The sequence below is a fragment of the Anomaloglossus baeobatrachus genome, chromosome 3 (genome assembly GCF_048569485.1).
Source record: "Anomaloglossus baeobatrachus isolate aAnoBae1 chromosome 3, aAnoBae1.hap1, whole genome shotgun sequence".
Classification (NCBI taxonomy): domain Eukaryota; kingdom Metazoa; phylum Chordata; class Amphibia; order Anura; family Aromobatidae; genus Anomaloglossus; species Anomaloglossus baeobatrachus.
This window is the reverse complement of record NC_134355.1, coordinates 662,320,222-662,346,733: the sequence shown is the minus strand read 5'-3', so window position 1 is coordinate 662,346,733 and position 26,512 is coordinate 662,320,222. Positions and strand designations below refer to the sequence as shown.

General features: G+C 47.9%; 1 protein-coding gene across 1 annotated transcript in view; it reads left to right on the top strand.

Annotated features, from left to right (window-relative positions):
• Window positions 1-3,379: 3,379 nt before the first annotated feature.
• The window catches only part of LOC142297011 (cytochrome P450 2C23-like), a 103,626-nt gene continuing 80,493 nt past the window's right edge, over window positions 3,380-26,512 (top strand). Inside the window, exons 1-2 of the mRNA XM_075341220.1 lie at window positions 3,380-3,444; window positions 13,012-13,202. Of these exons, the coding sequence (XP_075197335.1) occupies window positions 13,035-13,202 (168 nt within the window). The 5' untranslated portion in view covers window positions 3,380-3,444; window positions 13,012-13,034. The remainder of the gene's footprint in view (window positions 3,445-13,011; window positions 13,203-26,512) is intronic.

The following is a 26,512-nucleotide window of genomic DNA, read 5'->3' as shown; positions in this document are numbered from 1 at the left end:
TCAGTTATGTCTCTTCACCGTTATGTACCACATGTGATTTATGTATTTAGTGAGCTTACTCATATGCTCCATTTCAGTGACATCTCCATGTTTGCTTACTACATATAAGCCCTGCAGGTAGCCGCACCTTTCCACAACAGTTGCCATTTTATGAGGTATGATGGTGTCTCTGACACAGTTAGAGGAATCGTTTTTTCATTAGAGGTAGTGACATACACCTTTCTGACATCACTTTACATGTAATGTGTTTGTATGTGTTTCTGACTATAGCATATGCTCATCACCCCTGAACTTGCGGTGGATACAGTATAACTTTTGTACGGTAAACCCTCAACGGTGAGGTCATCCTCTTTGCCATTTGAGTCTCACCCTATTCTTTCAGATTTTCGAGACCCACTCCCACGTATATGGTAACTATAACTTTACCACACTCTTAGCTTGGTCTAAATTCTCAGTAACATGTACATCTGATTTTAGTTCTGATTTACTTATACATCATTTTTTCACGCAGTGTGAACCCTTTATCTATACTGGTTAACCCGACCTGAACCGTGGTCCCGGACCCCTGGTGCAGATTGGATTTACCGTGAGGTATGTCCTCCAGAGGAACATGTGCCATACATCTAGCTACATGTTTCCCATAGTTGACACGAGTATGATCCTTTATACGCAGTCTTCTGTATGATGTTTTAGAAACAGACGCATTATTTTCACCATGAAGGTATACCACATGGGAGAAGTAACCAGTTACAGGTTACAACAGATAATACCCCCATCTGACACACACATCCCCTTCTTTCAGCACGACTGAGGTCCCTCTGTTTACCTAAACGGATGCCCTGTTCCTAACATTGGCCATCTTAGTATCTCAGGTATACCCTATACACCACCCCCACTGTCCGCTCTCTCTTTCATAGTTTTGCATAAGATTGACTTTTCATATTTCGCCTTTCAGTACCCTTTTATGGACATCCATAATTGATTCACCAGACGTGCTACGATGCTCATTCATATACCTTAAATAGCATCTATCATAGGTATGTCTTGATTCTCAGTCCTCAGTCCTCGTACTAATACTCTATGCTTGATCCCCTAAGGGGAATTTGTTGAGTTTATTGTACTTTTGTTTACTATCATGTACCCGTGGGTGTTTTTCATATACATTCTTTATGTAATGCTCATTGATGTGTATGCGCGTACATGCATGGATATATATGCGTATGTCTGTAGTTATATATATACATGCACATTTGTTTTGAAATAATATTTTTTTGGTAAGAAGAGCTTGCCCTTTCTCTCTTCCTTTTCCCTTTGTATGTGTAATATCCACATTTATTATGTAACAATACAGTACAATATGTTGTTTTGACACTGTATTTTTTCTTTTCTTGTTATTATATATTAGTCCTTGAAGAAGACCCTAAATGGGTAGAAACGTCGGACATAATATACATTTATAATAAAGACGTTTTTTGAGCATCATATTGGACTCTTTTTCACAATTCATTTGAGTGCCGGAGTATATATTTCTTTATACTAATCTAGCGGTAGACTGCTGCTGATACCATAGATTTCTGTTTTGTTTTGGCCAGTATGCAGTGATGTAGAGCTGCAGACCCTTGGTTTTTCTTGGTTGTGGTTATCATGTAGGTCTCTGGAACATCGGAGGGTTTGGATTTCAAAGCAGTGCTGCCCTGATCTGGCCTATGGACATTGGATCAAGTGTGGTGTAATTTGTGTTTAGTCTATAGTTTACCTTACCCTTGTGTATATTTATGTATATTTATAGTTTTTACTATAGTTTATATTTTTATATATATATATATATATATATATATATATATATATATATATATACACAGTATATATCTATATCTAAATATTTGTGTATATATGTATTTATCTTTGCTGGATAGACAATTGTGTTATTATTGTTTTTCATGAGTATGTTTCTTTGCCAATTGGACCAGAATTTGGTGAAGTCAGTCGTTATTATTAGTTATTATTCTGTATATATGTAAATATTTGGGTTGCATGCATGTATGCTAATAAGGTGTGTGGACCAGTTTTCATGATATTGATTATTTTTTCGATTGCTATTTTAGTCATCCTTCTGTTTTTATTATTATTATTATTATTATTATTATTATATATGTATTTTTTTATAATAAAATATCTACAGGACGTAATTCAGGTTCAGTACAATATCAGTATTAATGTAATATGTGTACAAAGTGACTGCATCAGCCAAATAGTGAGTTCAATTCAGTTACAATTTATATACATTTTTATTGTTTACTAGCTGTACTACCCGGCTTCGCCCGGGTTAATAACTGCTGTTAAAATAGAATGTATTAACATTACCGGGATAGAATGTATAAATAGAATGTATTAACGCCCGGGATAGTAACTGTCTCTCTGTTTCTCTCCCATTTTCTGTCTGTCTCCCCCTCTGTATATATCTCTGTCTCTCTCTATCTCTTTGTCTGTCTGTCTTTTTTCCTGTCTGTCTCTGACTGTCTCTGTCTCTTTCTCCGTCTGTCTCAATCTCTTTCCTTGTCTGTCTATCTATCTCTGTCACTTTCCCTGTCTGTCTCTTTCTCTGCCTCTTTCCCTGTGTCTGTCTCTGTCTCTTTGTCTGTGTCTGTCTCTTTACCTGTCTGTGTCTGTCTCTTAACCTGTCTCTCTCTTTCCCTCTCTTTCCCTGTCTGTCTCTTTCCCTGTCAGTCTGTCTCTTTGTCTGTGTCTGTCTCTTTGTGTCTGTCTCTTTCCCTGTCTGTGTCTGTCTCTTTCCCTGGCTGCATTGTGACATGCCAACATTCCATATAAGGGCGTGGCTGCACATTCTTCTGAAGTTCTGGCTGCACTGTGGCTCCCAGCTCCATTCGCTTTAATGGTGGCAGGTTTTTTGGCGAATAACTGTAAAGAGTGGGGTTAAAATCACCCCTCAAAACATAGCCTATGACGCTCTCGGGGTCCAGAAGTGTGAGTGTGCAAAATTTTGTGGCTGTAGCTGCGACAGTGCAGATGCCAATCCCGGACATACACACACACACACACACACACACACACACACACTCAGCTTCATATATTAGATGTGAATTGTATCTAGAGTTAAATAACATAAATTTAAGGGAAACTACAGTAAAGTTAAACTAGAGTAACTTTTTGACTCTATACTGTAACCCTTATGTAGCCACTTTAAAATTATCTGCTGTGAAGACATTAGATGATAACAGGTCAGTAGCTGCTCGGAGAACCTCAACTTTATGTCTGTTGCTATTCGAAGTTGTTATGCAATGTTTGTAGATGTAAAGGGCTCAGATTTCACAAGGAGAGGCCAGTACAAGGTTTACATATTTGCTCCTAGCTTGGGATTATGTATTACTCTTTCTATTACAAAGGTACAGAAGAAAGACGTGAGCCGGCTGCAGCCATTGTACGGTAGGCATCATTCCTAAAACCTATAACATTTCTTTACGTTATCAAAAAACATGATATCCAATTTAAAATGAATGATAATACTACAGTATATAATGCTGTAGCAGAGCTACGGAGGGTGCAAAGTGTGAGCTTGCTTTTAGGGGAAGTTGGGAAATCTATGAAAAGTAGGTTCATATTTATAGGCATTTTAATTATGTTTTTTGAGCCATTTTCAAGCTAGTTTTCTCAGTATTCGTATTTTTTTTTCTTTTCTCAACAAGATGAGCATGGTGTTTATCTGTATATTTCCACTAACTCATCATTTGAGACTTTTTGAATGTTACAGCAAAGATGGGCTGCAGTGTGTACATCGCCCAGGCCAAAAACTCGTGCTCTACCAGGATACAGCTAAACCCCCACTAAGTGGAGGCATCACAGGTGCAGGAGGAGCAAATCACACACACGCATCCAAAACATGGAGGGGGCGATTGCTGGATGATAAAACTGCCCAGCACTGTTCCTGTATGGTGCACAGATAGAGTACGGCTTGGCAGCCCGCCTGATCTAATAGTATGGGCGTCACCTAATAGGCTGCGGGTTTGTGACTGTGTTATCTGCATGTGTGAACAGCGCTCTATGCAAGCCACTAGTGTGCAGTTTTATCATCTAGCATTCGCCCCCTCCATTCCATGGAGATGTGTGTGTGTGTGTGTGATTTGCTCCTCCTGCACCTGTGATGCCTCCACTTAGTGGGGGTTTAGCTGTATCCTGCTAGAGTATTAGTTTTTGGCCTGGGCGATGTACACACTGCAGCCCATCTTGCTGTAAGTAAGGCTAGGTTCACATTTCCATTGTTTTGCATCAGTCACATGCGTTGCTTGATGCTTGTGACTGATGCATTATACAACGGATGACAAGCTTTAGAAGTGAAAGCAGATTCCGTTATAAAACAAGAGACAGAGAGAGCGATCAGCTGATCGTTCACAATAGCTGGCCGCCGGCTTTTGAGAGCAAACAGATGATCTCTTGGCGGCCGGCTATTGTGAACGATCAGCTGATCACTCTCATTAGTCGGCCGCCGGGTGATCAGCTGATCGCTCTCATTAGCCGGCCGTCGGGAGATCAGCTGATCGCTCTAATTAGTCGGCCGCCGGGTGATTAGCTGATCGCTCTCAATAGCCGGCCACTGGGTGATCAACTGATCGCTCACAGAAGCCGGGTGATCAGCGGATCGCTCACATAAGGCGGCTGCCGGGCGATCAGCTGATCATTCGGCCGCCGAGAGAGCACATGCACAGCGGAATCAAAAGGATTCCACTGCTGAAAAAACGCTACATGGTGCGTTCCTGCCGTCCAACGGTCAGTCGTTCCACGACTGATCAGTCAGGCGGCGGATGCAACGCAAGGGCATCAGTTGCAATCCGCCACTAATGCAAGTCTATGGGAAACAACGGAATCCACTAAACGGATTCCGTTGTTTACCAGAGCCGCGGATTGTGACTGATACAAATTTACGGAAATGTGAACCTAGTCTAATGCTTCATTTCTGGAGGATATTTATTCCTCTTTTTGTTGCTATTTCTACACTTTTTGAATGTTGCATAATTGTTGTGTAATTGTACACTGTCTGAACAATCATTAGGTATTTGTATTTTTGACAATTCATTTTATTATTGAACAATTAAAGTGCTGTCAAGTCAATAAAAAGATTAATAAACCTTAGTAGTTAAGGATATAAAAGTGAGTTTTTAACATTATTAGGATAATATCTATATGTATAATTATTGAGCAACTATCATTGTGCACAATTATTGGGCAATTAAATGAAAAATGTAAATTTTCCATTTCTATTGTTTATTTGTATATTTTAATGTGAGAATAATAACTAAACGACAAATAGTGTAAAAAAAAATAATTTCTGAGATTTAAAAAAAAATCTTAGTGACTGATTGATATACATTGATATAGTCGCCGTTCTTTTCAATAACAGTCAAGAGTCCTCCGTTAATGAATCAGTTGGTTTCTTCATTTGTTGACGATCATATTTTAGGTAGCACAAACCACAACCTCCCAGATAATGATCACAGAAGTGAGTGTAAGGCGGGCTTTGCACACTACGACATCGTAGGTGCGATGTCAGTGGGGTCAAATTGAAAATGACGTACTTCCGGCATCGCATGCGACATCGTAGTGTGTAAAGGCTCGATGATACGATTAATGAGTGCAAAAGCGTCGTAATCGCATCATCGGTGCAGCGTCGGCGTAATCCATGATTACGCTGACGCGACGGTCCGATGTTGTTCCTCGCTTCTGCGGCAGCACACATCGCTGTGTGTGAAGCTGCAGGAGCGAGGAACATCTCCTACCGGCGTCACTGTGGCTTCCGTAGGAAATGCGGAAGGAAGGAGGTGGGCGGGATGTTTACATCCCGCTCATCTCCACCCCTCCGCTCCTATTGGCCGCCTGCCGTGTGACGTCGCAGTGACGCTGCATGACCCGCCCCCTTAATAAGGAGGCGGGTCGCCGGCCAGAGCGACGGTCGCAGGACAGATGAGTCCATGTGAAGCTGCCATAGCGATAATGTTCGCTACGGCAGCTATCACAAGGATATCGCAGTTGCGACGGGGGCGGGCACTATCGCGCTCAGCATCGCAGCATCGGCCTGCGATGGCGCAGCGTGCAAAGTACCCCTAAAGCTAGGTTCACACTTCCGTTGTTTTGCTTCAGTCACAATCTGCCGCCTTGAGGAATTATGGTATCCCGCAAAATATTTTGCAGGAATACAGTTTTTCCCCATAGACTTCTATTAGCGACAGATTGCGACTGATGACCCTGCGTTGCATCCGCTGCGTCGCGGTCAGTCTTTTTTTGACTGACCGCCCAGCAGGAGCAACACAGAATGTAATGTTTTTTGAGCAGCGCGATCCGTAGGATTTTGCTGTGCATGCTCTCTCTGGCTCCCTGCACACGTAACCAGGATACACATCGGGTTACTAAGCAATGCGCTTTGGTTAGTTACCCGATATTTACACTGGCTACATGTGCAGGGAGCCAGCGCTAAGCGGTGTATGCTGGTAACCAAGATAAATATCGGGTAACCAAGCAAAAAGTGCTTTGCTTTTACCCGATATTTACCCTGGCTGTGCACGGAGCCCGACACTTCACTGCTTCGCTCCGCCCCCTCCCGCACTCAGCATGTACACACACACACACACACACACACACACACACATACACACACACACACTCACACATTCACCTGTCCTGCAGTCCCCGCGGCACTGACGTCCTCGGCTCCACCCACCCCCAAACTCCGTCCCCCGCACACAAAGGAGTCCGACAATGAAACGAAGTCCGACGCATGTGACTGATGCAAAACAACGGAAATGTGAACCTAGCCTTAAGGGGGCTTTACACACTACGACATCGATAATGCGAACTCGTTGGGGTCACAGAATTGGTGAAGCATATCCGGCCGCATTAGCGATGCCATTGCGTGTGACACCGATGAGCGATTTTGCTTCGTTGCAAAAACGTGCAAAATCGCTCATCGGTGACATGGGGGTCCATTCTCAAAAATTGTTACTGCAGCAGTAATGAGGTTGTTCCTCGTTCCTGCGGCAGCACACATCGCTCAGTGTGACACCGCAGGAACGAGGAAGCTCTCGTTACCTGCCTCCCGGCCGCTATACGGAAGGAAGGAGGTGGGCGGGATGTTATGTCCCGCTAAGCTCCGGCCCTCCGCTGCTACTGGGCGGCTGCTTAGTGACGTCGCTGTGACGCCGCACAGACCGCCCCCTTAGAAAGGAGGCGGTTCGCCGGTCACAGCGACGTCGCCGGGCAGGTAAGTATGTGTGACGGGTCTGGGCGATGTTGTGCGGCACGGGCAGCGATTTGCCCGTGTCGCACAACAGATGGGGGCGGGTACCCACACTAGCGATATCGGGACCGATATTGCAGCGTGTAAAGCCTGCTTTACCCTTTACTGTAAATCTTTGGTCTAAGAAGGTTGACAAGTTCTCAGTACAGTTTTGGTCTGATGAAAGAGGGGCAGGTTTATTATTCTTTCATCTTCAAGGATTTTACTGGCTATTTAGCAGGGGAGACTTTAATGCTGCAATGGACCATTGTCATGGAGAACAATCAGGGTTTTCTTGAATGAATGAATGAATAAATGAATGGAGACTTGTTTCCTGTACCGCTGCTTGAAGAAAGTGTCTAAATGGCAGTAGATTTGGGAGATGTTTTTGTTTCCATCATTAACCTAGAAAGGGCGGCCATGTACCTAATATTCATTAATCCCATTCCAAAGCAGGACCCCACTGTGAAAACTCAGCATCTGGCCACTTGTGTGTGCATGTGTGGAGGGGGCGTGACTGTTCTTATTTAGGCCAGACGTATTGTTCATTTGTTTGGTAAATCAGAAGTTTTGTGTTGTTCATGTCAGACTGACTGGAGCCCTATTGTATGTTAAGGGAGGATTTCCTCAACCCCTTTGACTACATAATTCAGAGGAAAATTATGCAGTCGGATTTAATTAGGGGCCAATGAGAGAACTGCCATCTCCCACTAATCAAGTAAGACACAATACCCTGAAATGAGAACTGAGGGGTATAAAAGTGCCTTGGTCCTGTCACTATATTTATTCTACAGGACTTCAGCATAGGATCCACAGTTCCAACTGGAGGATCACAGAACTGCTTCACTGCTCATCCCTAAGCCCTCTAATTTTCATGGAGAACCCAGATTGGGACAATCTGGTTACCTGGCTACATATCTTAGGGCTCATGCGCACAATGCGTAATAGCATGCATTTACGCTGCGTATTGCACTGCAGCGTAAATGCATGTGTCCTGCGTTCCCTGCACAATCTATGAAGATTGTGCATGAGACGTACACACGTTGCTTTTATGAATGCAGCGATTTGGGTGCTAAAATTTTGACCCAAATCTGTGCGTTCATGAAAGCAGCATGTCAATTATTTGTGTGTTCTGGATGCAGCTCCCACTCTGTCTATGGTGGGGGCAGCAGACAGAGCACATGAAATCGACTTTTTTTTACAAAAATACTGCATTAATTCTGTATTGATTTGAAGCGCACATGTGCTGTCAAATCGCTGCAGAATAATCAGCAGTTACGTGCGCATGAGCCCTTACTGTGCTTGGTCAAATTCTTAACCTACTGCTATCTCCTCTTATTGGGTGCCTGCCAAAAGTGGCAGTGCTGCTGGCTGGCAAAGTTGGTCCTAGAAGCCCCAAAGTCATAAAGATTCTAATCCCTGGAATGCTAGCGGAAGGGTGACACACTGTTGCTTGAACCGTCTTGAGTTCTTGCTGGGAATGTAGAATACGTTTTTGCCTGTTGGTGAACTAATAAAGTCTTACCAATGTGTATTTTCCTCACCCAGTGTTGTCCGAGTAGTGTTCTGCTCATGGGGAAGGAGTGGGGGTGTTCAGAGTGATGAGCTCTTGTACAAGCAGTCTTTCTGAAGACAGCCAAGCCAGCAGACAAGAACTCCCACTAACCCTGGTGTCTCCACATCCAGTTCCACCTCGTTGGTGACTAAGTCGAAGTGGACATTTGTGCCAATTACTGATTCAGCCACAGCTCATACAACTGCTCTGTCATCTCATCTCCATAAAACATTTGAGCAATCAGTCTTCCAAAATGTCTTGGCCCAGTGTTGATATTTCCCCTCCTGTATCCTTTTTAGTGTTGGTTGGGTTCCACACCTGAGTGGTGTCTCTGACCACTAAACTACACATTATGCTTATGGAGTGCAGCTCTGTAATATGGCAAATGTATATAAGCACAATTTTGTGCAATACCAGAGTTAATCTTGAAGTATATAAGCATATATCCACAAATGTCCTAAGTTTGGTCTCCCATTGAATCCAATGGGGTTCGAAAAGATTTGAAGAACGGTTCGGCGAACATAGGGAAGTTTGCCTAAGTTTGGAAAACTGAACTTTGAAAGATTCACTCATCTCTAATCCCAGATATCTGGCAGGATGCTGGTCCACATAAAAGTCTATGGAACCAGAATGCGGCAATTTAAAATGGTGGTATAGCGGGATTGGAGCTGCCACGTTGTAGTTACCAAGTCTCAAGGCTCTAACGCTACTTCTGGGGCCATTCATTATTCTTCATATATATTCACCTCTTCCCTTGCCCACCAGCAGTCCTTGTGTCTCTGATTGGTTGCAGTCAGACACACCCCCACCCAGTGTGACAGCGTGTCTGACTGCGATCAATCACAGGCATTGTGTGTTCATCTCTACATCTCTATTGCTGTAAAAATTATTAAATAAAAACTTGGTGTACGGTTCCCCCGTATTATGACACCCAGCACTGGTAAAGCTTATGGCTATAGGCTGCAGCCCCCATCCATATGCCTATCTTGGCTATGTATCAAAATAAGAGGCCTCGCATGCAACTTTTTAAAAATTATTTAAATAAATAATTTTAAAAAAGATGTATGGTCCCCCCAATTTTGATACCACCCCATTACTAATATGCACGTGAAAAGAAATCAACAGAAAGACTGAAAAAAAATCCTTTATTTGAAATAAAATAGAAGAAAAGCGCACTATTTCACACTTTTATTAACCCAGATCTGCCGTAGTCCACACTAGGTTCCACAATGATTCCGGCTCTGCTACATCTGAAGTGAGAGCGTGTGGCAATAGACAAATGACTGCCTGCTGTGAGCTTCAGGCAGAGAATGAGATACGCGATGAGCGGTGATGTCATTCAGGTTATTTGCGGTCACAGCTGGAGGTTCCCATGGTCCTTCACCTGTGATCGCAAGTAACATCAGCTGAGGTCAATAAGGTCACTTGAGGTCACCTGAGGTCAGGTTACCTATGATCTCAGGTGGATGACCGTGACCTCAGGTAAGGTCACTGAGTTCACAGATCTGCATTTCCTGGCAGAAAACTGCATTTTTTTGCCAAGAGATGCAAATTTGGTGCTGAAATTTCAAAAGCATATTTCTGCACACAATCTACTCCTCCTAGTAAAAAAATGCACCACTACCAAATGCGACACCATGTGGAAGCAATGCAATTTTTCGCCAAGAGGTGTAGATTGGGTGCAGGAATATGGTGTCAAAATTTTATCACCAAAATCTCTTGACCCAAAAATGCAAAAAAAACCTGTTTACGCAGTTTCGGTGCGGTTATCTGCCATTTCAGCACCAAATTTGCATCTCCTGACAGGAAACCATACTGAAACGGCGTGAAAAGCTTTTTTTTCACATTTTTGGGCCAAGAGATGCAAATTTGGTGGTGATAAAATTTTAACACCATTGTCATGCACCTAATCTACACCTCGTGGCAAAAAAAACACATCAAAACCACATGTTGTATGATGTGGTAGGCATGCGTTTTTTGACAGGAGGTGTCCAATGGGTGCAGAAATATGGTGTTAAAATTTCAGCACCAAATCTTCATCTCTTGGCAAAAAAAACAGCAAATTCTGCCAGGATATGCAGGTGAGTTCACTGAGTTTAATGAGGTCACTTGAACTCAGGTTATTTGCGATCAGAGATGAAAGACGATGGAAACCTACAGCTGTGACCTCAAATAACCTGAGTAACGTCACCACCACTCATCACCGGGGCTTAGTCTCTGCCTCAGAGTGGGTGGTCATGTTCTATGGTTGCCCTGTCATTTCAGATGTTGCATAGTTGGAATCGTCGTGGAACCTCATGTGGATTACATCGGACCTTTGTGTTTTGGGGTTCATAAAGGGGTGAAAGAGAGCGATTTTGTCATTTATTGAAAGTAATTTTTTTTTTCGATGTTTGTGCTTATTTACTTTCACTTATAGATTTGTAACGGGGGATCTCATAGACCCTCCCCATTACTAATCTAGGTCTTAAAAGCAGCTGTAGGCTGCCATTAACCACTTAGTACCCCAATTTTCAGAACAGCAGAGCAATTGAAAAGAGCCCGGTAAAGTTTCGGGATTGTCACATCTAATAGATGCAACAAACTTCGGCGGCTGCAGGCTGCTATTTTTAGGCTGGTGGGTCCCAATAAGAATGGGCCTCCTCAGCCTGAAAATACCAGCCCACAGCTGTCGGTTTTATCATGGCTGGATATAAAAATTCGGGGGACAAAACATTGTTTTTTTAAATTATTTATTTAAATAATGATAATAATAACAAAAAAGTTGCATGCGGTTCCTCTTATTTTGATATACACCTATGCTAAGCTCATGGCTGGGGGCTGCAGCCTGTAGCCGTATGCTTTATATGTGCAGGGCATCATAATATGGTGGACTCTAACCCAATTTGTTTATTTATTATTTTTATACCATGATAGAGACCTGCACACAGGGTCTGTGATTGGTTGTACTCTGTCAAACCGCTGTCAAACACACTTGAAGCATATCTGATTACAACCACTCACAAATGCCAGGACTACCAGTGAGCGGGGAAAGCAGTGAATATGGATGAGCAATAATGAGTGACCCCGGAAGAAGAATGAGGGGCCCAAAAGCAGTTACAGCCATGCTGCAAACTCAGTAAGTATAGAGTGCCTGCTCCAATCCACTTATCCCTTCTACCACCATTTTGAAGCGCCGGATTCTAGTCCCCACAGACTTAAATGGGGCCAGATGTCCGGCCAGATATACGGGATTAATTAAGCTGAAGCTTATTTTTTTTAAAGTCCAATTTGTCCCGCTGATCACGGATAGCTTTGAGTTCATCACTAGTCCTGATATATACAGTTCGGGGAGAGACAGGAAACAACCATACACATAATATTTAGCAACTTTTTAAAAAGTCTAAATTCTTATTCTGGTCTACATATTTTTTGGGTAGCTAATCACAAACACTTTCACATTCATTTTTCCAAAGTTGTTGATGCAAAAACAGGGTGATAACTTCTCCCAATTTTTGTTTTAAGCCACATTGATAAATGAGACCCCTTTAAGGCCCCGTTACACGCAATGACGGATCTAACGATATATCGCCGGGGTCACGGATTCCGTGACGCACATCCGTTGCGTGTGACAGCAAGGAACGACCGTTAACGATGGAAAATACTCACCTTATCGTCCATCGTTGACACGTCGTTCATTTTCAAAAAACCGTTGATTGTAGAGGTCGCAGGTTGTTTGTCGTTCCCGAGGCAGCACACATCGCTACGTGTGACACCTCGGGAACGACAAGCTACAGCTTACCTGCGACCGCCAGCAATGTGGAAGGAAGGAGGTGGGCGGGATGTTACATCCGCTCATCTCCGCCCCTCCGCTTCTATTGGGCGGCCGCTTATTGACGCCGCTATGATGCTGCACGAACCGCCCCCCATAGAAAGGAGGCAGTTCACCGGCAACAGTGACGTCGCCAGGCAGGTAAGTACGTGTGACGGCTCCGAACGATTTTGTGCACCACGGGCAGCGATTTGCCCGTGACGCACACACGACGGGGGCGGGTGCTTTCACCAGTGATATCGCTAGCAATATCGCTGCGTGTAACACCCCAATTTACTATAATTTATCTTTTTTGTTGAGCTGTATTTTTCTCCTAGGGATCACTAGTCATCATTTTTGATTGTTGATTTTCTTACATTTTAGATTTGACAAGGAAGACATTTCCAATGGAGCTCATCTCACTCCTTATATCTCTTGCCGTCATCCTGTATTTGGCTACTGTATTTAAGAATCGGAAGAAGTACAGCAACTTTCCTCCAGGGCCTAAACCTTTACCGCTTATTGGAAACATGAACTTGATCAGCAAAAGGAAACCATATCAGTCATTTATAGAGGTAAAACGTGTTAATATACACATGTAGCTTGGATAACAAAGTTTTATATGCTCTGTCTGTCATTTCCCTCTGTTGCAACATACATTTGCCAGTCTCAAACTTGGATTTAATTTATATACGGTACAGGACATGAAGCAGCTAAACCACCTAGGGGGACAATCATTGTGAGTGGCACAGCGCACATGCGTCTTAATGAAGTGCTCGGTGGGATACATTGACCTGATTCATTAAGCGGCATAACCCGTTTACTGAATTAGGAATGTCAGTCATCCAATGCACGAAATCACCAAAATTCTACACCAACCAGAGACTGGCATACATTACTGGACTAATGCCTGCTTTACACAAGTCGATCTATCATGCGATAGCACGAGCGATCGAACACGCCCCCGTCATTTTTGCGTCACGGGCAAATCACTGCCAGTGGCGCACGAACTCGTTTAACCCCCTTCACACGTACTTACCCTCCGGGCGACCTCGCTGTGGGCGATGAACGTCCACTTCCTGAAGTGGGAGGGACGTTCAGCATCACAGCGACGTCGCACGGCAGCCGGCCAATAGAAGCGGAGGGGCGGAGATGAGCGGGATGTAAACATCCCGCCCACCTCCTTCCTTCCACATAGCCGGCGGGTGCCGCGGGATGCAGGTAAGCTGTGTTCATCGTTCCTGGGGTGTCACACAGAACAACGTGTGATGCCACGGAAACGATGAACAACCGGCGCCATTTTAATTAAACAATTTTATGAAACCTAGTGACGAGTACACGACTCACGATTTGTGAACGATACTGCGTCGCTAGGAGGTGTCACACGAGACGACATCATGTACAATGCCGGATGTGCGTCACGAAGACTGTGACGCCGACGATGCATCGCACGATCGGTCGTCTCGTGTAAAGCCCGCATAAGTTACACCACTTTAGTGGCAGGCATGACTGGCAGCATGACCATGATACGTCCTGCCCAAGTCCCACCCATGCTGTGTCCATATTTGCATAGCCAGTTGGGACTGACGTGTCAACATCAAACATTACAATAGTTTTGCTCAAAAATATTCCAACCTATTAAGGTATTTACGCCAATTTTTTGGCATAAGCATCATAATGAATTGCCCCCTTAACTTGCAAAATTCTGCACCAAATAATACAGCGGGGGCCAAAAGTTTTGAGACTGAAATAAATGTTGTTTTTCACAAAGTTTACTTCATCAGAGTTTTTTTTTATAATATTTTATCTTTTAGTAAGTTATTTCTATGGTTTCTGAAGTACAACTATCAGCATTTCATAACTTTTTAAACTTTTATTGACAAAGTTTATGTAAGTTTCAGGATTTACAGTGTTGACCTTTATTTTTCAAAACTTCTGACCTTTACACCTTGGCGGCTGGATATCAGCTTTTAGGCCAAATCTTGAGTGAGGACTAGAGATGGGCGGACTTGCAGATAACCAGGACTGGCGGGTCTCTATTATCTTTTTTTTAAAATCCGAATCCAGACCAGAATCCGGCCCCCATATAAGTCTATGAGAATCCAGAGATTAAACATGCTGGTAAGGAAATGGGAGCAAGAGCGCTGTACTTACCAAGGGTACAGCATGGCTGTATGCTGCTCCCAGGCCTTGCATTCACTAACTGGGCCGCTAATTACTACTCATGCATATGCACTGCTTTCTCCACCTACCGGCGCCTGTGATTGCTTTCAGTCAGACGCATCCCCACCCTGAGTGGCAGCGGGGCAGCGAGTCAGCTGACTGCATCCAATCACAAGCACCAGGATGGCCAGTGGGTGGGGAAAGCAGTGTAACTGAAGGAGCCATACACTCTAGCATCTACCATGAGCCTAGAATGCAAGGGCTCATTACAGTTAAGTGAGCATGACTCGCTTGGTTGGTGGGCGTCGCAATGCTTCCTCTTGTCCACCATAATCATGCAGGGCAGGTAATTCTCCCACCCACCCCTCCTATCTAGATGTCTTACTTTGATTATAAACAACTCCATGCACATGTGGACTTAGCAAAATAATGTTTACTCTGGCTGGAAATGTCGAACGGCATTTTGAACATGCCCCTATCATGTGATAGGGACGTGTTGAAATGACGTCATACATGGAAGGAGCCCATATACTCTAGCGTCTACCATCAGTATCGTGGCATAAAAATAAATAAGTAAAACAATTGGCACAGGGTCCCCCAATATTCTGATACTCAGTACAGATAAAGCCCATGCCTACAGGGTGCAGGCCCAGTCCTGAGCTTATCTTGGCTGTGTATCAAAAGAAGAGGAACAGCATGCAGGGTTTTTTTTGTTTGTTTTTTTTAATTATTTAAATAAATAATTAAACAGACAACATGGGGTCCAACAGCTGGGGGCTGGTATTCTCAGACTGGGGACACCCAGACCAAAAATATCAGCCTCCAGCCACCCAAAATTGTCACATCCATTAGATGCAACAAGCCCGGTACTTTACATGGCTCTTCCCGTTGCCCTGGTGCAGTGGAATTTGGGGTAATAAGGGATTAATAGAAGCTTACAACTGCTACTAAGCCCTAGATTAATGATGGCAGGCGTCTGACACCCCATCACTAATCTGTAATGAAAGTAAAGGAACACAAACATTGAAAAAATCCTTTATTTAGAATAAAATACAAAAACCTCCCTCTTAAACACTTTACTAACTCCCCAAACACCCATGCAGGTCCAAAGTAATCCACACGAGGTCCCACGTCAATCCTGGCTATGCTACATCCAATTCAGAGCGAGCAGCCATAGAGCATGACTGCCCGCTGTGAGTGTAGAGAATGAATCAGCCACGATAAGCGATAACTGGTTACAAGGAGACTCTATCACAGAGGCTGGGGGCACATCTGACTGCAATCAGTCACAGAGGCCAGGCTGGCCAGTAGGTGGGGAAAGCAAGGAAAGCAGTGTATATGTGATGAGCAATAATGAGCTGCCAAGGGAGGCCGCAGGAGCAGCGTACAGCCTAGTGGGAGCAGATACAGCCACGACAGAGCCTTGGCAATATGAGGCGCTTGCTTCATTCTTATTTTCTTTGTTTTTCCTTTTTTTTTTTTAATTTCTCAAGTACCGGATCCGGATAAAACACCCCGAATCCCAGGCAATTTTGAAACCAAGCGGATCCAGACTTTTACATTCTGGGTCCGCCCATCACTTGTATGATGACCCATTCTTGTCTAATCAGACTTCTGTTTTTTTGCTTGTCCACTCTTTTTTTTAAGGTTGACCACAGTTTGGCAATGGGGTTGAGATTTGTAAAGTTTTCTGGCCAGCTACTTAAAATTTCAATGTTTTGTTCACCAATCTGATGGTCTCAGGATTCTTTACTGTTAGCATGTCACAGGACTCATGGTAGCACTTGTGACGCCCCTCGACTAGTCTAGGGTGTCACAGGGAACTGCACTATTCTCTATCCTTGGTGCAGGGCCCACCCTCCTTGGTTCCGGGGTCCGCAACAGTGATTCTGTACCAACAGTACAAATCCTAGTCACCCAAACACTACACTTGTCAGGCACACCGGGGGCGTGGTTCCAGTTGGGAAAGGAACCGCCCACCTATGAGTCAGACAGGCTAGTGGGAGGAGTCAGTTAGACAGTTGGTAGTAACTGAAAGAGAGAGAGGACCTGGGGATTAAGAGCTCCCTGAGGATAGTCTGGCTGGGTCGCAGACAGTGGCCTGTGCCTGAAGAGATGGAGACCCAGTTGCGGGAAACTGGAGGACAGGGCTGGACGGGGAAAGAGGACCGTCAGCCATCGGATCCACAGTAACCAGTCTGGGGGCCGAGCACACAGCGGGGGACAGGCCCCTAAGTTGGGAGTTAGCTTCACACAACCCGGCAATTAACCTGCAGCGGGAAGTTGCTTTACGTGCTATCTGCAACAGCTCAGAGATTAGCGGTGTCAGCACAACAGAGGGATAGGACTTCCCACACAGAGCAGTCACAGAAAATCCCACGTGCCAGCTGCTAAGAGCAGGTCCCCAGTAAAAAGAGGGACGGGACCCGAAGGTTTCAAGCCAACAGGGCCAGGGACACACACAGTACACAGTGTATGAAGGAAGGCTCCAGTCCACCACAGAATCACTGAAAGGGACCACCGGACGTGCTGTCACCGAATGCAGCAGTACCAAGAGACTTTGTTTACCTCAGAGTCTGTGTCCACTGAATGCGTCATCACACCTGAGTGAGTACCCTGGCTCCCCAGTGCCTTGCCGGCCCTATATCAATTTAGACTTCCTACCTATTCCCTACCCTGAGTCCCGGGGCCCCTACCTGCGGAGGGAATCACCACCAGGCTGCCCCAATACCATCAGCACCGGCACTCCCATAAGGCAGCGGCGGTATTCCTTATTACCGCACACCGCAGGTGGCGTCACAAATATTCTCCCCTGTAAATAACCCTTGACGCATCTATAAGGGATAAGCAGGTTATCCTGTAAAACACACCCCCCGTACCATATCTACCTAAATGAAGACGAGAACCACGACTTTATTGCAGGAATGGCCACAGTTTTATTTTACCGTATATATGTATACCAAACTTGTGGCCCAACATGCCACTCAATTGTTAAACTTAACCTTATACATATATATACCCGTATAACCAGAAACACCGATAGATCCGTCCGAGAGGCAAACCATCATTCCTAACCCCCCGGCCGTAACCTCCAAACCGGCCCAGAGGACCACCTCGGCCGTGACCACCCGGCCCGAGGTGAGGGGTAACAACGTTCCATCGTTAATTACCCCTACCCAGAACCTGCGGGACCTCCGCCCACAAGTTCCCATCCACTCCGAAGCCACTCCCCTTGAGCGACTTCGTACCAACAAGCCGACTGTCGGTACTCCCAACCTCTCAGACGGACCTATCACCCCGCTGTGACAACAATAAATTAGCAACTCAACCTTGTATTCTCCTTTATTCCTCTTTTTTTTTTAAAGTTCTTTTTTTTTTTTTTTTTTTTTTGAAAAACCATCACCTTTTCACCTTTTTATTTATTTATTTATTTTTTTTTTTTTGAACATATACATATAATTATATATCAGGGCGGGCGGGTGGGACACAAAGATCAATCGACGAAAGGGGAGGTAAACAGCACACCCCCCTCTCTTATACCTCTCCCAACACCCCACCCCTTCCTTGCTCCCCCCCAATCCCCTTACAGCTCCCTACTACCAATCCTGTACTCCCACACATCCCCCATCCCATGCAAACCTATTAACCCTTTCCTAACCTTGCACCCTCCCGATCGTCATGGGGTCCATTCACCCCTATGGGGCTCACTGCCCTTCTTGACGCATCTATAAGGGATAAGCAGGTTATCCTGTAAAACACACCCCCCGTACCATATCTACCTAAATGAAGACGAGAACCACGACTTTATTGCAGGAATGGCCACAGTTTTATTTTACCGTATATATGTATACCAAACTTGTGGCCCAACATGCCACTCAATTGTTAAACTTAACCTTATACATATATATACCCGTATAACCAGAAACACCGATAGATCCGTCCGAGAGGCAAACCATCATTCCTAACCCCCCGGCCGTAACCTCCAAACCGGCCCAGAGGACCACCTCGGCCGTGACCACCCGGCCCGAGGTGAGGGGTAACAACGTTCCATCGTTAATTACCCCTACCCAGAACCTGCGGGACCTCCGCCCACAAGTTCCCATCCACTCCGAAGCCACTCCCCTTGAGCGACTTCGTACCAACAAGCCGACTGTCGGTACTCCCAACCTCTCAGACGGACCTATCACCCCGCCACAGGCCGGCCAAGTGACACCCTTACTTGGCCCGGGCCCCCCACACCCCCAGTGCTTGCTCTAGGCCATCCCTCAAACCCAACATCCATAAATCCAGACCCACATCAGTCAGGTGAACCCCATCTCTCCTTAGATACTGCTCCGTGGACTCCTCCAATTCTCTATGCCGCACCACCAACCCACCATTTCTCGCCACAAACCTGCCAATAGCCCGGTTCAGCTTGCTCCGAGCCCTATTAATACGGTCCACCGACCTCCCAAAACGCCACTGCGTCCGAGCTATAATGTCCGACCAAACGGTAACTATGCCCGGGAACGCCCTCCACAAATGTAACAGGTCCAGCTTTATATCCCTTTTCAATTCCCTCGCCGACCTTACTCCCAAATCGTTCCCTCCCACATGCAAAATTAACACATCAGGGACACGATCCATACGGCTATAATAAGCCACCTCAGGGCGCACCCTACCCCAGGTCATGCCCCGAATTCCGAGCCACTTTACTCGAGCTTCCGACACCGACACTCCGAGCTGCCGACCGTCACGCCGCACATCCGCCCGCAACGCTCCCCAATACACATAGGAGTGCCCGAGGATCCACACAAGGCATGGACCTATAAAATACAAAGACCACGAATCAAAACAGCAACAGCACAAGAAATTGCCCACAAACCGGCATCTAACACCAACCTTGAATCCCCCACCCCTGACCATCACCTGACCAAGTGAGGCCTAATGTACAAACGGAACCTGGAAGACTCCCACCTCCCAATCCGCTGGATACAATCCTCACTCAAGCCCCACCTGGCGGCCTCCGTTGCCGCCCCAATCCGGAAGGAGTGAGACCCGTACTCACGTGGCTCCTCCCCCACCCTTGCTAGAGCCATCTTCAGCACCGCATTGAATTGATACCGCGACAAAGCCAATCCGTCCGTATGTCTAAGAAAAACACCAGGGTAACCGCCGCGCACCTTTAAAAACTCTGACACATGTAACACTGGGCACAACTGGTGCCCCGGTAAAGCGTACAACACTACTAAGCGCCCCCGGCCCCTCTGATCCGTCTTAGAAAAACGAAGCCGACATTCCACTCTATCCTCCCCCAGCATCACATCACCCAACAGCAAACCACCCATCGCTTGCTTAGTCGGGCTGACCAATTCGCCAATACGAAAGGCCCCAAAAAACGCCAGTACAAAAGCTACCGAGAACAACACCCGCTCATAAGGAGACGAACACAACTCCCCTAAACACCCCACCAAACGCACCAACAATGGCAATGACACCGGCCGCCTACAGTCACGCGACTGAGCCCCTTTTCGAAAACCCTTCATCGCCTGTCGCACCAGAAAATCCTTAGTCGCGTCCCGAACCCCTTGCATCTGGAACAAAAAGGCCAACGCCGCCAACTTGCAACCAATCACCGAAACAGACCTGCCTTCCGAAAAATCCCCACTTATTAACATCAGTACCCCCAACACTCGACCCTGGTAACCCGACTCCATGAACTCCCTACTTTCCAACTTTGCCCATTCCTGCCACACCGCCTGATATCGGCACCAAGTAGCCTCAGACACCGATCTCCGAATTCCCTCAAAAGCTACACCGATGCCAGGTCCCACAGCCAGTTTGGGCAAGGTTCCCCCTCTGCGTCCGCTTCCGGCACCAGCTTCCTGAACCTGCAAAACTGAAACCGTGATAGCGCATCAGCCACCTCGTTGCGAATCCCAGGCACATGCCGAGCCACCACGCAAATGTTTAACTCCAAACAACGCAACACTAGATGCCTTAAATACCCCACAACCGGCGGGGATTTTGCCGACAGTGCGTTGATGGAATGCACCACCGCCATGTTGTCACAATGCATGCAAACCCTTCTTCCAGCAAAAACAGGACCCCACAACTCCACCGCCACAATAATGGGAAACAATTCCAACAGCGCCAAATTCCTCACCAAACCTGCTTCCACCCACCGCCGCGGCCACTTTCCCACGCACCAGCGCGTTTGAAAAATTGCTCCAAAACCTGTCGCCCCAGCCGCATCCGTGTACAATTCCAGCTGGCTATTGGACACCGCCAAGCTCATCCAAAGGGTCCGACCGTTGTACCGGTCCAAGAACTCCTCCCACACCAACAAATCCCCTTTCATCATTTTTGTCACTCTGACAAAGTGATTTGGAGCTTTTACCCCTGCGGTTGCGCTCGCCAGTCTCCTATTAAATATCCGCCCCATCGGCATAATGCGACAAGCGAAATTCAATTTTCCGAGCACTGACTGCAACTCGCGCAACCGCACCTTCTTGGCCTGAGACAAAAACCGCACCGACGCCTTCAAATCCAACAGCTTTCCCTCCGGCAACCGGCATTCCATTGCCAGTGTATCAATTTCGATACCTAAGAAACATAATACCATCACCGGCCCTTCTGTTTTGTCTTTTGCCAACGGAATACCCAGGCTCCGCGCGATCCGCTCTAACGTAAACAACAACAAGGAGCAAACCGAAGAGCCCGCCGGACCCACGCAAAAGAAGTCATCCAAATAGTGAATCACCGAATGGACTCCTGCCACCTCCTTGACTACCCATTCCACAAACGTACTGAATGCCTCAAAATAAGCACACGAAATGGAACAGCCCATCGGCAGGCAACGATCCACATAGTATTCACCATCCCACATTCACCATCCCACATACACCCTAAGAGATGAAAGCTCTCTGGATGCACCGGGAGTAAACGAAAAGCTGCTTCCACATCCGCCTTTGCCATCAGGGCCCCCCGCCCCGCTACCCTTACCAGCTCCAAGGCCCTATCGAACGATACATAACATACCGCCGACAATTCCGGTGATATCCCATCATTCACCGACAATCCCGCCGGATAAGATAAATGATGAATGAGCCGAAATTTGTTCGGCTCCTTCTTAGGTACCACCCCAAGGGGGGAAATCCGTAAATTAGAGAATGGCGGGTCCTGGAATGGGCCCGCCATCCTCCCCAACTCCACCTCCTTCTGCAGCTTTTCCTTCACCACCGCCGGATGTTATTTTGCGGACCGCAAGTTTCCCGGGCGAAACACCGGCGCCTCAGATTCAAACGGAATCCGAAATCCCTCTGTAAAACCACGTTCCAACAACTCCGCCGCCCGCACATCCGGGTATCTACTTAAATAGGGAAGCATCGCCTCTACCCTCACTGGCGTCCTCCCTTTTTCCAGACCCCTCCCCCGCCTTTCCTTTGCCTTTCTTGAAGCACCTGGCCAGAGGGTGGGACCCTCCACATCCGGAACACTCGTGTCTGAACCGACAAGAGGCCCCGAACTTACACTGTCCCTCGTTATACTGCCAACAAGCTCCCTTTTTCTGTCCAGCCGAGGACCCGCCACTCGCACCCGGGCTCCCGGCACCCCCTCGAAAGGGCTGAGCCGGCGCCGTCATTAACCGCATCCACAAAGAAATATCCTTGTGGCCCCACTGGACTCCCGGCCGCAGAGCCTTCCGCTGCCGGAACTGCTCATCATATCTCAACCACCCCAAACCGCCGTATACTCTATATGCTTCCCCTATCGCGTCCATATATCCAAATAGGGCGGAACAATGCTCCGGCTCCTTTTCCCCGATCACACTGGCTAAGATAGCAAAGGCCTGCAACCAATTGGTAAACGTCCTCGGGATCAACCTATATCGCCGTTTTTCCTCATCCTCCTTCTCCTTTTTTGTATCACTAGGTTTCACCTTATCCAAATTAAACTTTTCCAAGGGAAGCAGGGAAAAAATTTCCACATACTCCCCCTTCCAAATCTTTTCCCTCACCTCCTTTTTCAAATGAACCCCTAACTGCCCTTCAAAGCACACATAAATTTCACTCCGTGCCCTATCATCCAAACGCACTACCTCATCCTCCTTTTCTTTTTCCTTTTCCGCCTCCTTACTCGCACCCACGAAAGCCGCCCCACCAGCCTCCTGTCCCGTACCTGCCGCCGAGGTCGTGTCCCCCGCAGCAACATCGCGCACCGGCGCTTCTGTCCGCACCACCTCCGTGGGGCCCACCCACGCCCCCACCGGAGCCCCAGGCCCAGTCCGACTAACCCGTTCCGCAGACAACCCCTGCAACACCCCCAAAAGCTGCCCCCAAAACTCCGGACCCGGTAAACCAGACTGCCCGACCGCACTCGCCCCCAGCGCAACGCGTCCCGCGACGGAACCCCCGCCCTCGCCCGCGCTACCCACAGCATGTAACATTTCTGTTGTCTGCTCACCAGGCTGCCGTTGAGCCGACGCCGGAACAGCCGTGCCACGATCTTCCAGCTGCCGCTCCGTCCGACCTGCCGCTGCTCCTTCTTCCTCGCTGGAGTCTGATGCGCTGCCGAAATCCTCAGGGGGGACCAGCGAGGGGACAGCCCGCACCTGGCGGCCGTCGACCCCCACGGTCACCGCACCCCGCTCGTCCGGGCGACTCCTGCTTGACCTCTTCCTTTTCTCCCTCCGTGGCGCCCTGCCGCCGTCTCTTCCCGCTGTAATCGTGATATCCTGCTGCGCCGCCCCTTCTCCTGTCGTCCTCAGTGGGCTCCCTCCCTGCCGACTGCCGGAAGGCCGTGCCGAGCTTGCTCCTCGCCGGGACCCACCCCCAGCACGCTCCTCGCCGGGGGGGACCGTGACTACCGATCTCCTCTGTGCCTGCGGGCTACCGTACCCCTCCTCCGATCTCCTGACCTCGCTGCTCACATCCGCTCCCATCCCCCGTCCTGTTGCTCTCCCCTGCGGCCTGCAGGGAGTCTCCTCCGGCAATCCGGCACGCCGAGCGCCACCCCCAGCCGGCACATCACTGGGGGCTGCCGTCATCCATGCTCCGGTCTGGTGCTGCGCAGGCCGCGGACCGGAAGTGGGCCTCGCAGAGGCTCCGCCCACCCCCGACCCACGGGATCTCCGTCGCGGATTCCTCCCGGTGGCCGGCTGCTCCCCTAGGTTAGTTGGAGGGCTCCGCCGCTGCTCCGGAGGGTCCCCGCAGGGGCTCCTTGATCTGATTCTCCCCCTCCAGCTGGGGGAGTAGCGCTCCGGCGGTCGCGCCCGCCGAGCACGTAGCCACGGCCCGGGCGCTGGAACAGCAGGCGGCGCCGCTCCAGCCCCACAGACCGCTGCCAGCTGCTGCCTCAGGGCATCCACTCCCATGACCTCGGATGCCCCCCGCACCATCTCCAGGAGTTCAGCAAGGGCAGCCATGGCAGGAAGCAGCAGCAGCACTACGTCCTGGGACACAAAGATCAATCGACGAAAGGGGAGGTAAACAGCACACCCCCCTCTCTTATACCTCTCCCAACACCCCACCCCTTCCTTGCTCCCCCCCAATCCCCTTACAGCTCCCTACTACCAATCCTGTACTCCCACACATCCCCCATCCCATGCAAACCTATTAACCCTTTCCTAACCTTGCACCCTCCCGATCGTCATGGGGTCCATTCACCCCTATGGGGCTCACTGCCCTTCTTTTTTTTCATCAAAGTGTCTGCCGAGCAGTCCGACTGCTGCTAGGGCGTCACACACTCACCTCTTCTTCTCTGGACAATCATTCTTTCCAATGACTAAAAAAGATCAAAGACAGACTGATATTCTGCAGGAAGTACAGGAATTGGACTACAGAAGTCTGGTGTCACAATCATCTCCCTGCAGTGACAGCCTTTGGACTGGAGCCTCTCATCTGGCTCTTTTCATTTAAATGAGTTTCATTTCATTTGGCACTGCAGTGGTTAAGTGCCAGTTTTTGTACTGCATCTTTTCCTAAGAAGTTCCTTGCTTAGTGATCAGCTGTACTTACTCAGTAGTCACATCCTTCAGCTTCAAATAGCAGTGTATCCCAGCATTCCCTGCTGAAGATCCAAACTCATTTGAGTCCTGGCAGCCTCTCGTAAAGGTTCTACAAGTTTAGTTTCTGTGCTCACGTAATATCCTTTTGTTGTTACTTTTTGTCTTTGTTTCCTTGGTGTGTTGTTAGTGCAGCAGTGATGTCTAGTGAACCCCACCTGCCCCTCACTAGTCAGGGTTACTATAAGTTTTTCTGAGGGTCCCAGGTTCCTGTTCGGCGACAGTTGTGGAGACTGTATAAGGACTGGTGAGGAGAGAAGGAATAGTTGCAGGTAAGGTTAGGAGGTGTCTGTGTCACTTGTGGCCCCCTTTTCTGGTGTTTTTTGTTGTGCTTCAGACACACGTTGGTCTGAACACACTCGCCACTGTCGCGTGACAACTAACTACCATAAGTCGTGTCTCAAGCCAACAATAAAGTATCCAAACACCATTCATGTGTGAGGTTGTTTACTTGCTCTGCAAGTCTCATGTATGCATCAGCATGTAATGAAGCCGCGTGTACATTCCCATGCTATTGGTCTTCGAGTCCTGTGTGGACTGCGGAGCTCATTCACAATTTTGTCTAAAAACACTGCCATGAATAAAAAATGGGTTTTAAGCATACTCCTAGAGAAATTTCTAATAATCCAGGTGTGGCGCCCTGGACAAGCCAGGGGCCACAGAGCACAACACCAACACACCCCACACTCCCAGCAGGCACACCGAAGTCAGACACAAAACCCTTGTTGCCTTCCTACAGGGGCTGATGTTCACACCAGGGGGTGGGCCAGGCGGTTGGCCCCGCCCACCGAGGAGTTCCCAGTCCTGGAGGCAGGAAAACAAGCAGATTAGTTTTGGAGGTGAAAGTGAGAGGAAGGAGAGTGGTAGTCGAGCAACTAACTGGCGGCGTCCGGGTGTGTGGCCCGGGCGGTACAGCAAGGTTGGCAGACGGTGGTGACCGTCTGCAGGAGTGGCCTATCGGAGTCTACCGTAAGGACCGTGGACGGGCAGTGGCCCGGCGGTACCGGACCGGTACGCAAAGAGAAGCCAGCACCATCTGGCAGGGGCTTACGGACCCCGGCAAGGCTAGGAGTCGCTGTGAATTTGCCGAATTCGTTAGTGAAGGGAACCTCCTGGGTTTCCCAACAGCCAAGTCCCGACAGAAGGCAACAGTCCAACCAAGTGAGGGAGACACCGCCACCGCCAAGGCAACCGTTTTCCAGGGCCAGAGCCTGCGGGCAAAAGGGGCTCCTCCAGCCCATATCCAAGCTGGGGAGCGGGTTACCGGTGGGAACCCATTGGAACCATCTACCATACATAGGTGCAGGGAAAGGCAGTCACCATCAACCTGCCGGGAGAAAACAACACCGCAGCCGTCTGTGGGACCCGTCCATCCAGCCGTGTGTTTTACCGAGAACTGTGTCCTCATCATTGGCTGAGTGAGTACCACCGTGCTGTGCGGCACAGCGCTGCCCCCGCGACCCTGCACCTCACCAGGCCCTGTAACACGCCTGTCATCCATTCCTACCCCATCATCAGGCCCCGGAACAACCAACCCCCTACCCACGGAGGGGAGAACTAACAACAAAGCTGCTCCCTGTCACCGCTCCCGGGATCCCCGTCCAGGGCAGCGGTGGTGTCACTAATATCACCACAACCGTAGGTGGCATCACGGACAATAATCAAAACCCCCCCACA